The 12,189-nt window shown below is 51.9% G+C and overlaps 1 protein-coding gene across 1 annotated transcript in view; it reads right to left on the bottom strand.

Moving 5' to 3' along the window:
• Nucleotides 1-12,189, bottom strand: part of TRERF1 (transcriptional regulating factor 1) — a 198,843-nt gene that overhangs the window by 21,161 nt on the left and 165,493 nt on the right. Inside the window, exons 5-11 of the mRNA XM_021691945.2 lie at nucleotides 11,476-11,626; nucleotides 10,184-10,426; nucleotides 6,294-6,678; nucleotides 5,592-5,658; nucleotides 4,071-4,210; nucleotides 3,835-3,938; nucleotides 2,254-2,329 (exon numbers count right to left, since the gene is read on the bottom strand). Of these exons, the coding sequence (XP_021547620.2) occupies nucleotides 2,254-2,329; nucleotides 3,835-3,938; nucleotides 4,071-4,210; nucleotides 5,592-5,658; nucleotides 6,294-6,678; nucleotides 10,184-10,426; nucleotides 11,476-11,626 (1,166 nt within the window). The remainder of the gene's footprint in view (nucleotides 1-2,253; nucleotides 2,330-3,834; nucleotides 3,939-4,070; nucleotides 4,211-5,591; nucleotides 5,659-6,293; nucleotides 6,679-10,183; nucleotides 10,427-11,475; nucleotides 11,627-12,189) is intronic.

The raw sequence follows: 12,189 nt of genomic DNA, 5'->3' as shown, positions 1-12,189 counted from the left end.
CCTTGGAACCAAGTTGAGGGAAGGAGTGGTGTCTGGTAACTAGGACATGTGATGGGGGTATACCCTGGGGCCTCCTCTGTGGCCTGGAAGGGAACTATTAAGGGATGGAGTCAGGCCAGACTTTAGGAACCAGGGACCTCTGACTTTTTTGCTCATAGTTCTACAAAATTCTCTGGGGCTCAGTCTGTGATCACTTCCTGGAGAAGGCAGATGTTCCAGGAGGCAGCAGAGTGCTTCCTGGTCTGCCTGTGGGGGGAAGGAGGCCAAGGACGGGCAACACGTTAGCTAGGGACCCTAAAAGATTGGTAATTTTAGCAGAGTTTAGTTTCAAAATCCTTACTATTATTTCAGCATTTTTGTTTTGTTTTGTTTGGGGTGGGGGGTGGCTTCTAGTCTATAGCTTTCCAAATATTATGTCATGACACACATAAAACAATATAATACTTGCTTGGCACAGTGGGAAGAACTGGATGGAGGGGGTTTGGGTCTCAAGACGAGGTTGCTCACAGCTGGAGCTGACCAGCCCAGAGGCACCAGCCACCCTGGTCACCCTGCGGGTGAGGGCAGCTACAGCAGATGGTTGGGAAGCTCCTTGTCATCAACTGTCTCGCCCACTATACAAAGAAGCCTGAGACAGGCTCCAGGAAGCTGGACAGCCTGTCGGGGTTTAATGGGCAGCAGATGACACTGGGAATTAAGAGGACTGAATTGTTTCCATGGCAGATTAGGGAGAACTCCCACATCTTCCTACCCACACTCGGGGCAGACACCAAGCAGGAAGTGATGGAGACAATAGTAAGAAACTGGCTGGCTTAGGCCCTAGTTAAATGATGGATTTCTTATCCTTGTGTCCGTTCTGTGCTTGCTGACTACCGGTAGTGGCCTGTGTGCTGACAGTGACCCACGGGCAGACATCCAGGGCTGTCTGTGCTCAGGTGAGTGACTTCTGAGGCCTTTCCCCCCTTTGATGACAGGAGGGAAGGCTGGCTCAGGAGACGGGCACAGTAAGTGGGGCAAAGGGTGGTGGGCCCGGTGGGGTGCCCATCGAGAACACTCTAGTATTTGCAGAGCAGCCCTCACCTTAGGCCACATCTGGCTGCCTGGACTGAGGTCTAGAAAAGGTTTGACCAGGTCCCCAAGCCCACTTAGGCATTTAGCACCTACCTACGCAGTGTCTGCCCAAGGCACCAAAGGAACCTTCAAATGATTAGCAATCCCAGGGGCATTGGAGGATTTAGCCCCCTCTGAAATGGAGAACCCCGGCAGGCTCAGGGAGGCCCTCAGAATGGATAGGTTTACCCATTACTAGAAATTAAAATGTTGATTTCAACTTCATTTTGTCACTTTAGGCTCCCCAACCTGTTGCCTTCTCTCTTCATGATTCTTACCACATTCAACTCTCAACGGTGTTTTCTCCTTCCCCCTTACTGGTGATGTCATCGTTAACGCACACCGTCACAGGACACATTCTGTACGTGGACATGTATGTGTGTAACATGTGTACACGTATACATATAATATACGTGTATGCGTGTGTATAGATGCACATGGGTCTGTACAGTATATGCATATGTAGACGTCTTTCTCCTGCCTTGAGTGTGATCCGTTGTTGATGACTACTTCCTCCCCAGACTCCGAAGTGCATGAGGTAGGATTCCATCTATGTCCGTCAAAATCCCTGTTTTATCTTAGTGCTTAGCACAGTTTCTTGTATGCAGCAAGTACTCAATAAATAATCATTCAATAAATGAATAATAGCTACTAGAATATGCCACGCATTGTGCTACATCTACTATTGCTAATCATCACAAAAATGTTGCAGGGGATGGAGTAGAAGCCCTGTTTCACGGATGAGGAGACCAAGGTTCCAGAAGGCCAAGGGCTGCAGGCGAGATTTGAACCGATGTCCACCGATTCCCAAGCCGAGGGGCTGCTGAGTGCTGTTGTCTCCGTGCTGTCCCCTCTGTGGTTCCTTCCCGCCGAGGCACCAGTCTCACCGCCACATGTGCGGGCACCATCCGCTATCACCTGGCTCTCGGCACATCCACGAGGGTGGGGGGAGCCCACACGAACACCCAACAGTACCCAGCCAACAGACACAACTGCCCCACCAGCTATGCCCCGGAAGGCCTTGAGCTCACAAGGGGCGATCAGGACGGGACTGGTCGGTCTATTATTAGAAAGTGACCCCAGCAAACATGCAAAGAGCCTGCTCTCAGGAAGCAGTGGGGCACAAGGCTCCTGGCAACCTACCGGCATAGTGGTAATTTGCTAAAGGATGGCATTTTAACCTGACCGGCTTCCGCAGCAGCAGCATTTCCAGAGCGGCCTGCAGACCCATGGGAGAGAAAAGGCGAGAGTCAGTAACGGGGTCTGTGGGCCGCGCGAAGAGCATTACCTAATGGGGAAAAGGAGTCAGCACTGCAGAGCCAGGAGTTGGGGGTGCTGGGAGGAAAACCAGAGGGGAAACTCCCCTAACTGGGGCTTCCTTTCTGGCCAGCACCCCATAGGACGCGGCCCTCAAACACCTCCCCCGCCATGCCTGCAGCCAGTTGGTCCTGTCAGAGAAAAACGGGGGGCAGTGGAGACCCCACGCCTTCCCTGGTAAAGACCCCAGCCTCAGAGAGACGGTGGGGCTTCCTCTGGATGGAGACTGAATCTCTGGGGGAAAGCCTCCAAGGAAATGAGTGGCTGATTTGTAACTGTTTTTGCAGAAAAACCACATTTCATTACAATTTAACATAAACAGTTGTGTTAGTAATAACTGTGCTATATACCGTCTTTCCAGAGAGCTTAGAGAAAGAACCCTTTCAAATATGCCGCCTTCAGCCTCGTCAACTTTAAAAACAAAATGGTGCATGGGGAATCGTAGATGGGTTAGGGACAGAGCAAGGTCTAGATTCTTGCTTCTCAAGTGTGGTCCATGGGCCAGCAGCACAGGCATTGGCTGGGAGCTGGTTGGAAACGTAGGACCTTGGGCCCCACCTCCAGAATTTCTGAATAAGAATCTGCATTTTAACAAGATGCCCCAAGTGATTTGTGTGCACATTAGAAGTTTGAGAAGTGCTTCTCTGCAACACTTGTCTTAAAGGATTAAGGAGTGTTCTCTAACATTCTAGAAAATCCTTGAAGGGGATCAATAATCTCATGAGAAGGTAGTATTGGGACACTTGTTTACTTGCACATTTTCATAAAATCAAAAAGCAAGAGGCTAGATCTGGTACCAAAACCATGTGTTTACTAAAGAGGAAACAGGTTAGTGACTGAGTGCCCTTGCCAGGAGCCCAGGTGGAGCAGGCAAATGGTCAGCTAGGATCCTGGGAAAATGGCACCAAAGGTCTGACTGTGTCAAAGGTGGAAGAATGACCCCAGCTGGTGCACAGCAAACCCTTCATTTTGGTTAGGAGAGAAACAGTTCTATGAACACCGAACTGGCTGACTTCCATAGTAGGGAAGGACAATCAACAGAGTAGGATACACTGTTTCAGGCCAAGTCTTGTCTCAGTGAGGTTTTCTACCTCTATCACCGGAGGCCAGGTTTCTGATGTGAATTATAAGACTGCTGAAAAGAAATTCTAATTTCCCAAGACAGATGTGATCATAATTACCACTTGGGAACAGATGTATAAACAAAAGTCCAACTGCAGGTTCTCCTGCAGGCATTAAATTCTGACCCAGTCAGTGAGATAAAGGAACATGGTGGCATGTTGACTGGTCATGATCTTAGGAACTGGTTTTATGGTATTTGGGACAATGCAGAAACTCAGGAAAATACTTTTCAGAATTCTGACATGGAGAATATGAACTGTGAAGTCTATTTTCACCATTCCTTACCATCACATCACCTTTGGCCTCGAAAAGAGAGTGCAAAGCAAATTCAGAATTGGTCCCTCCACCGGGCAACGCACTTGAACAGCACAAATTCAGGAGATTCTCCACTGTTGGGGACAATGAGAAGCCACTGCATCAGAGAGAGCTTGGTCTCATGGACAAACACACCGAGACTGGAGCCAGAGACCCCTGTGAGAGGATCAAGCCTTTTCCACCCAGTTCTCCCCACATGCCAATACCTCTTTGCTGGAGGTCATGGTTTTCCAGCTCTGGCCAGGGCTTCCATACCAGTGTGGCCTTGTGTGTGTCCTGGGCCAAGGCAGAGACATCCTGAAGTTCTGGGATCTCTGCTTGGAACCTCAAGCCAATGTTGATACGTCTTTAAGGACAAGAACGAAAACAACAGTGTGGTCTTCAATTTGAGGTCAAGAGCAACTGTCAGGAACTTGAAAAAGAAGGAAACCAGTTCCTTCTGCAAGAAGAATGCAGGGGCATTTCCTCACAGTGTGATCCTAAGATTCCAGGCATGGCCTTTTCACTGGAGAAGGAACAGCTTTAAGATTAGGGAGAGATGCTGCCGGGCGCGGGGGAGAAGTCTGCCTGAAGCGTCATAGCTCACTGTAACTCAGACAGGGAGGGTGCTAATTGCAAGACAACAGCCGCCCAGAGCATGGCCACTGGCACCATTTAACCAGGAAAAATGGAACAAACATAATGTGCTTATTGTATTTGTTATCCCTTTCAGACCACTTTCACATAAATTATCCCATCTGAATCTCACAAAAATCTGTGATGTAAGCAAGGCAGTGATAATTATTCCCACTTAATAGGTGGGTTAAATAAAGCCTAGAAAGGTTGGGGTGCCTGAGTGGCTCACTTGGTTAAACGTCCGCCTCATGATCTCAGGGTCCTGGGATCGAGCCCCGCATCAGGCTCCCGACTCAGCATGGAGCCGGCTTCTTCCTCTGCTCCCACTTATGCTCTCTCTCTCTCAAATAAATAAAATCTTAAAAAAAAAAAAAAACCCCAAAGCCTAGAAAGGTTAACTTCATCAAGATCAAATAAAAAAATGGTGCTGGAACTCAGGTTTTCAGATTCCTGACTCAAGGTAGTCGCCACTCTACCACCTGGTCTTTTTCGCGCTTATCTATGAAAATAGCACCTTTGTTGTGATTCCTGGGTGGCTCAGTCAGTTGAGCCTCCAACTCTTGGTTTGGGCCCAGGTTGTGATCTCAGGGTTGTGGGATCGAGTCGGGGGTCGGGCTCCTCACTCAGCGAGGAGTCTGCTTGAAACATTCTCTCCCTTTGCCTGTCCCCCACTCACCCATGCATGCTCTCTACGTAAATACATAAATCTTAAAAAAAAGAAAAAAGTAAATAGCCCCTTTCTCTTCCGTTATACTCCCCAGCCCCACCCACACCAAACCTATTTGGAGGACCAGCCAAGAATTTTAGGGAGGGGACGGGGAAACAAGGGCATTTGGATGGAACCTTGTAGAGAGCTCAATGTCACTGGGGATGTGCAAGCATGTGGCCACAACCATGCAGCCGGAGATGGGGTCACTAGGTTCTCTGGATATAGGGTTTCATGCTTTAGTATGCATTTAGTCTTTGGAAAGAGCCTTGAAACACCAGTACTTGAGAACTACCATGATCCTACAATTTCTCTAACTTCTCATTCGGTGGTTCCTCATCCTCAGCTGAGGCTTCTGTTCTTAAAAAAAAAAAAAAAAACCAAACCAAAATTGGCTTTTTCTTACGGTTCAACATCAATGGTCTGCTCTCCAGGCCCTGGGGTGACTGTCACGTTGCTGCCATCAATGCTGTCTGAAGCACAAAAACCAGAGGTCAGTGGTCAACAGGAAAGGTACCGAAGAAACTAAAGCCAATGACCATCAGTGACCTAAACGGTCATAACGGGACCCATCTCCCACCCAACCCATGCCAGAGTCACCCCCAGTAGTCTTCAAGGAACCGAATGGCATGTGCCGCTAAATGGCTGAGGGTTACTCATTTCTCGCACGGGGTAAGGAGAAGCCAGCGCCCCGATTCTGGTCGGCTAAGCTCTATCGTTCCTCTGAAACCATTCTTACTCTAGAAAGAGATACCAGCTCCCGGGCTCTCCATGCTTGATTTTTATACAGCGCGTGCAGAAGATGTGGAAGCCGGGTCTTGCGAATAATACTTAATCCTATTTGTCTATCTACTTAGTACAGGTATTGGGGGGGGGGGGAAATGTCTCCGACGATTATCCACGGCCCAGGCTTCGGGAGCGAGGGCACACTTCCAACTGTTCGCTTATGCCAAAGAGGCCGTCATTACGGCTCCGGGGTCTCCCCAACTAGACTGGGCTTCCCCTGAGGGGGAGTAGCGTCCGCGCAGTCTAAGCGTCTCCGGCAGAAGTGGGTGGGGTGCAGGAGCCCCGCGAGGGCGGGGCGGGGGGCGGGAAGGCGGGGACTCACTGGAGCGGCACAGCAGCACCCGCGGCGTGGGCGTCAGGGGCGTGAGGGGCAGCTGCGGGTGGGCGCCGGGGCCGTGCCCCGCGATGAGGACGTTGCTGAAGAGCCCCGAGCCCTGGCGCACCGGGCTCAGCATGGGCGGGGGCGTGTAGGGGGGCAGCTCGTGGGCGGGGTCCAGCAGCAGGTGGTCCCCGAGGACGCGCGGGGAGCGCAGCTGGCTCTGGTACAGGGTGGCGCCCGAGTATGAGGCGGCGGGGTTGGCGGGGTAGGTGGGCGGTGGCGGGATGAAGAGCGGCTCGGGCCGGTGCCGGAACTTCTTCTTCTCCGGCAAGCTCTTGAGGGCTTCCTCGGCTTTGGCCGCAACGGGCTGAGGCTTCTTGGGGATTTCCTAGAACGGGAAGAACGGTCCGAGGCGAATCCTCAGGCTTTCCCCACAGGCCATTTCCACAGGTTGAGGGAAGGGGAGCGTCTGTTCTAACGGGGAACACCGCCCCCCCCGCCCCGCCACCTGCCCCCTCCCCAACCCCGCATCCCCTGCCTCGAAAAACCGCCACCTCCAGTTCCCACAGGGCGAGTTCGGTGGCTTGACGAGGGAGGAAACTTGGGTTTGGGAGGAAATCCCTAATGTCTGGAGAGAGATGGGGGTGGTAGGAATGGTGGGTGGGCAAGAAAGAAAAAATTCACATTCTTTATTGCTTATCACCGCATTCCCATCTGCTGAGTGGAATCCAGCCGAGTGGGCCCTTTAATTCCCCACCGCTCCCAGGGGACGGCCATCAGGGACAGATAACACATGTTCTGAGAAGGGGACAGAATAATCTATTCAGGGAAGCTGGGCAGAGGCTGTGGAGCAGGAAGAGGGGGCCAGGCCTAGCCAAGGCTCCCAGGGCCAGTGACCCACACTGGGCTCTCCTTCGAGGTAACTCTGGAGCTGCGGGAGAACCAGCTACCGTCTTTCAGTGCCCGTTTCATGTGCTCTCCTAAAAACGGATGTGGTGAAGCCCCCCGCCCCCCACCCTTCACCACTGCTGCCACTGCTCCCAGGACGGTAGCTCATTTGCAGCAAGCCCTTCTCCTGGGTTGCTTCCTGTCAGCAGTGTTCGTTTATTTTATGGCAGCGGAACCAAGCATAGTCTGGAAGGAAGATCTGCCACATGGATACATATATACTAATAAGTAAACATATGCACATAAATAGATAAGCAGGGCATGCCAAAGCCAAACAGAAACAGACTTAGGGTGTGTGCCAGCATCAGCCCAGAAAAACGGAGAGCTGGGTGTAGCTGGGTGTGGCTGGGGAGGCCGAGGTGCGGTTGGGAGAGGCAGTGCGGATACCTGCAGAAATGTTCTGGGCAGTCTGTGGTACCCTCCCAGGCCCTGCAGGCCAGTGCCTGTCAGAGCTGCAGTTCCTGGCAATTCCTGTGCCCAGGGTGGCACCCGAGTAAGGAGGCAGCAGGGGGTGATGGGAAGGGCTGGCCATGGTCATGTGACCAGCTGCCTCCAGGCCATGTGACCTGCTCCAGTCACCCCTCAGCCCTGGGCTCCCTTTGCTGCCCCTCCTGTTTCTCCCTCAGCTTCACTGTCTTCTGGGCTGCTGTCCCAACCCCCAGGAGGGAAGTCTAGGGAAGCTGAGGGGTGGGGAAAGGAGAGGGGGCAGAGGACCCCTCCAGGCTCCCAGCTCACCCCCAGGGGGCTCTCCTGAGGCCAGAGTGCTATAACCTGCCTCCTTTCCCCACCAGAGGGCTCCTCACCACCTGAGGCTGAAGCAGAGAGAGAACTCCGAGAATGGGGCGTGGATGTCTCTGCCCCCCAAGTTGGGAAGCAATCCCGAAGCTTTATATATACCCTGTTCCCGGATAACTGATGAGGCCATCTGAGCACAGGCTGACCTTGCATGACTTTCAACCCTGTGCGGGAATCCAGACCTCTGATACAGGTCCCTTTTGGGCTCCTTGTACTTGAGCCTTTGGTCCTGTTACTCCAGTTCTCAACTCCAGGCAAGGCTCGGAGACCCTGGGCCAGGGAAACCACCCAGAATGTCAGGTCTGGATGTCACTCGAGAGGAGGCATCTACAGGGTTCCACCTCTACCAGGCTATTCAGACTCTGGAGGTGCGACCACTCACTGATAGGTTTTAAAAGCTCCCCAGAGCAGGGAGAACCACTGAGGAGTCCAACCCCCAGCTCAGGGGAGAAACCCAGGCTTTTCAAGGAAGAGGGTCTCAGTTGTCTGCGTCCCCAGGGGGCCAGCAGCAGAGTGGGGACTAGAACCCAGGGCTCCTCCCCAGACATTTTAATTTCTTTACATCAAGTGTCAGGACCTTGCCCCTATTTACTCAATCCTAGCTACATGCTTCTAGCTCAGCTTATCTCATTTAACAATGTCTCTCTCACCTTTTCCACAAAGCCAGCTTCATCTCTGCCTTTAAAACCCTGCTCAGAACTGTGCTCATGGTGGTCTTCTGAGCGAATTCATACCAAACCCCCTTCGTCTCCCCCGTCCCTAGTTACTTTAGCTGCCCAGGGGTCCTCCCCTCTGGGGGACCACTGTTTCCTCTCGGCCCTGGTTTCTTTCCCACTGTCTTAAATTGGGGCAGAGGGTGCTGCCTGGGGCTCTGACCCCTCTGTGACTAGGAACCATACCGTCTCCAGCTTCAGGCTGAGAGTTCTCTAGGGGTAGAAACAGTGTCTCTCCCGCTAAATCAGGAACTTCCCTGGGCAAAGCGGGAGCTTGGCTGTCATTTCATCTCTCTGCTTGTTACTGGCCCCCAAGTCCTGCCAGCTTATGAGAACGTACTCACTCCCAGAGGTTCCCCCTCAGCCTCTCCTCTTCTGAGGCCTTGGTATCACATAGAGAACCAAGAAGGTTCTTTCTGGACTTTTCTAGTTCTCTTAATTATCCACCCTACCCCTATTTTGGCCCAACCCCACCCTCATACCACCTGGAATCCCAGCAGCCACTTATTCTTTGAGGACAAATGTGACCCAGCACACCACTTTGTGGAGAGGGAACAAATCTGATGTAGTCGACCACATGGGTTACAGACTCCCCAGGGGAGGGAAGGAGGTAAGAGGGAGGGAGACAGAAAGAGAAGGAGAGAGGAAGGGAGGGAGGGAGGGACAGAGGGAGAGGGAGAAGGAGAAGGAGAGGGGGAGAGAGAGAGAGATCTCTGCCCCAGAGCCAAGATAAGCTGCTTGGGTGAAGCACTTGGAATTTGAGAAAGAGAAGGAGAACTTCAGAGTGAGTGAGAAACACAAATCTCTTTGCTTTCCTGAGATTGGTGGGTGGGTGTCTCTCAGTGGAATTACTTTGGGAACCTTAGTGAATTAGGTCCTCTAAGGCTAATAATGCAGGTGGGATACCGAAAATATGAAGCATCCGCTTAGGCTGACCATCAGAACGGATCCCAGGGCTACTGCATGGAGGCTTGCTGTGCCAGGGCTTCCATCTGTAGCTGCTGGATTTGAGGAGGTCTGGAGATCCTGAAGTGGGGGGGCCAGGGCTCCAGGCAATAGCTATTTATTATCTGGGATAGTACTTCCGTATTTTAATAGCTGTGATTACCAGCTGAGTTATCGTCTTTGTTTCCCTCTTGGAATACCTTCAGGTCTCAAGATCTACCCAGACCGTTAGCATGGTAGAGTAACGGGTGTTCACTGGGGAGCAGGCAGTGTGGACAAGGACGGGATTCCCAAGGCGGCCGTGTGGGGCTCACCCCGAGAGACCAAGCCATGTCTGAGCTCAGGCCAGTGACCCTGGAAGAGCTGCCCCATCTCCAGGAAAGCAAAGGGATGTTCCCACCCCAGGTGGGCGGGGGCAGAGCAGCAACTCACAGCAGGCGGGTGAGGGGCAGCCCCTTGGGGTGAGTGTGGGGGAGAGAGGGTCATCCTCACGAGCACGGGCATCTCGTCGTCCGACATCGAGCTGGCTGGCTTGTCTCTGGCGGAGGGGGCGGCAACGATGCTGCTGGCGAAGCCCTGAGAGCCTGGCTTGGGCGGGAGAAGCTTGACAGGGACAGACACGGGCATGACCATAGGCGTGAGGCTTTCTGCCTCGGGAGGGAGCTGCGGTGGCGGCGGAGGTGGTAGTGGAGGCTGGGGCTGAGGCTGAGGCGGCAGGGCCTTCTCTCCTTCCTCCTACACAGACAATAAAGGCTTTGATCCTGGGCTGAGAGCAGCCTTCCCAAGGGGGGACGCACTTTGCTTTTCCTGAAATGTTGCAGGACATCATGCGTGGGTGACAGAGAACCACGGCAGGGTGGTTTCCTTCCTGCAACCCTGAGTCCCTTGGCTCAAGTGATGCCAGTTGGCAGTGGACAAGGCCATGCACTCTATTTTCTATGTTTAAAGAATCTCGACCGTTATCACTTGTATAATTAAAGCAGATATTGAAGTTTTGTTGTTGTTGTCGCTTTTAAAGAAAAGGATATGGACTGGTAATCAGGCACAAAACAAAACATGTAAGCTCTTGTGTAGGACCTCTTAATTCTATGGGCCTCAGTTTACTCATCTGTCCAATGGAAGACAAAGCTCTTTGATCTGGAACGGTCAGGAGATGGGAGTGAGCCAGAGTATCCAGGATTTTGGTGAACAGAGAGTTAATCCCATAGACTTAAATTTGGATCAATAATATCTAAAGACTTTAAGAAATTCTTTGAATTTTAATCTCACTCTAAAACTGCATGGGTAGTTCACCACATGGATATCCTCGCTGGATAATCCTGAGGGTATTTAAAGACCTTCCATTGCTAGAGTCTCACACTAGTGCACCGGTGAGTAGAAAGTGCTGGCTGAGAGCCCAATGGTCACATTAGCTTTCCCTGGCCACCGGCTACTACGCTGGGAGGCCCAAGAGACTCTGGTCTTAGGTGCTTTAAGCAGCAGAAGTTAAAAATAATATCGCATCTACGTGTTTTCTTTGCGGTCTTTTTCAGGAAGTGGAGAGACTGGGATCCCTCAAAAAGTTTCTAGCCCCTCTGTTTTTGACCTCTGTTCATGAAACCAGTGGAAGTGGGGTCTGTTTGACCTGGCTGGCTCCTAGGGGCAAAGCTTAAGTACTCCCGTTAGGGAAGGATGGTGCCTCCCCAGGGGCCCACCGGGGGGTCACATCACTCTCTGTCTGACGGCAGCAAAGCAAAGCAAGCAACACATGGCCTGGGAAGGGCCGGGAGCTGGCTCCTGCTAACCTGTTTGAGGCTGGGGGAGGCTCTCATTCCCCCGTGGGACCGCATGTGGCCATTCAGGGCAGGTAGGCTCTTGAATTCCTTCAGGCAGATGGAGCACGTCAGTTTGTTCTTGGCATCAAATTGCTCCCCAAACACTCCTTTTGGTTGGCCACTGCTCAAGGGTAGGACCAAATGGAGAGGACACACATGTTGACAAAGAGGAAGGGTGACTTATCACAAGGCCTCACACCCCCCAATGAACCCATTTCATTCATCCAGTGCTCCCATGGCCTCACTTGTATTATCCCAATACCCTTCAGAGAACTAAGCCCACTTTACAGATGGAAAACTGAGGCTCAAGAGTGGGAAAAAGGGCTTACTCAAAGTCACGCAAGAGTTGAACAAAACGTCCTTCATTCTAGGTCATCAAGTGCTGGGTTTTTTCCACCTCTGGCCTATTTATTATCTTTCTAGAGTCAGCTCAGGCTGCCTCTTCCAGAAGCCTTCCCTTGGAGACACGTGTCTAAGTCCCTTGGTTCAGCCTTTAGACGGCATGTCTTAGCAGTTTGTCAGGTTCTGGCTAAGAATTTACCATGCCCATGATGGGGGGAAGCAAGTCTATACTATTTACTGCTGCATTCTCAAAGCTTAGCTCTATGCCTGGCACACGATAAATACTCAATAAATACTTGACTGAATGAACAGTGGACAGAACATGGCCTCTGGAGTCAATCC

Source organism: Neomonachus schauinslandi, chromosome 8, assembly GCF_002201575.2.
Source record: "Neomonachus schauinslandi chromosome 8, ASM220157v2, whole genome shotgun sequence".
Classification (NCBI taxonomy): Eukaryota; Metazoa; Chordata; class Mammalia; order Carnivora; family Phocidae; genus Neomonachus; species Neomonachus schauinslandi.
Note: the sequence above shows the minus strand (reverse complement) of the source record. Positions and strands in the feature narration are given on the sequence as shown.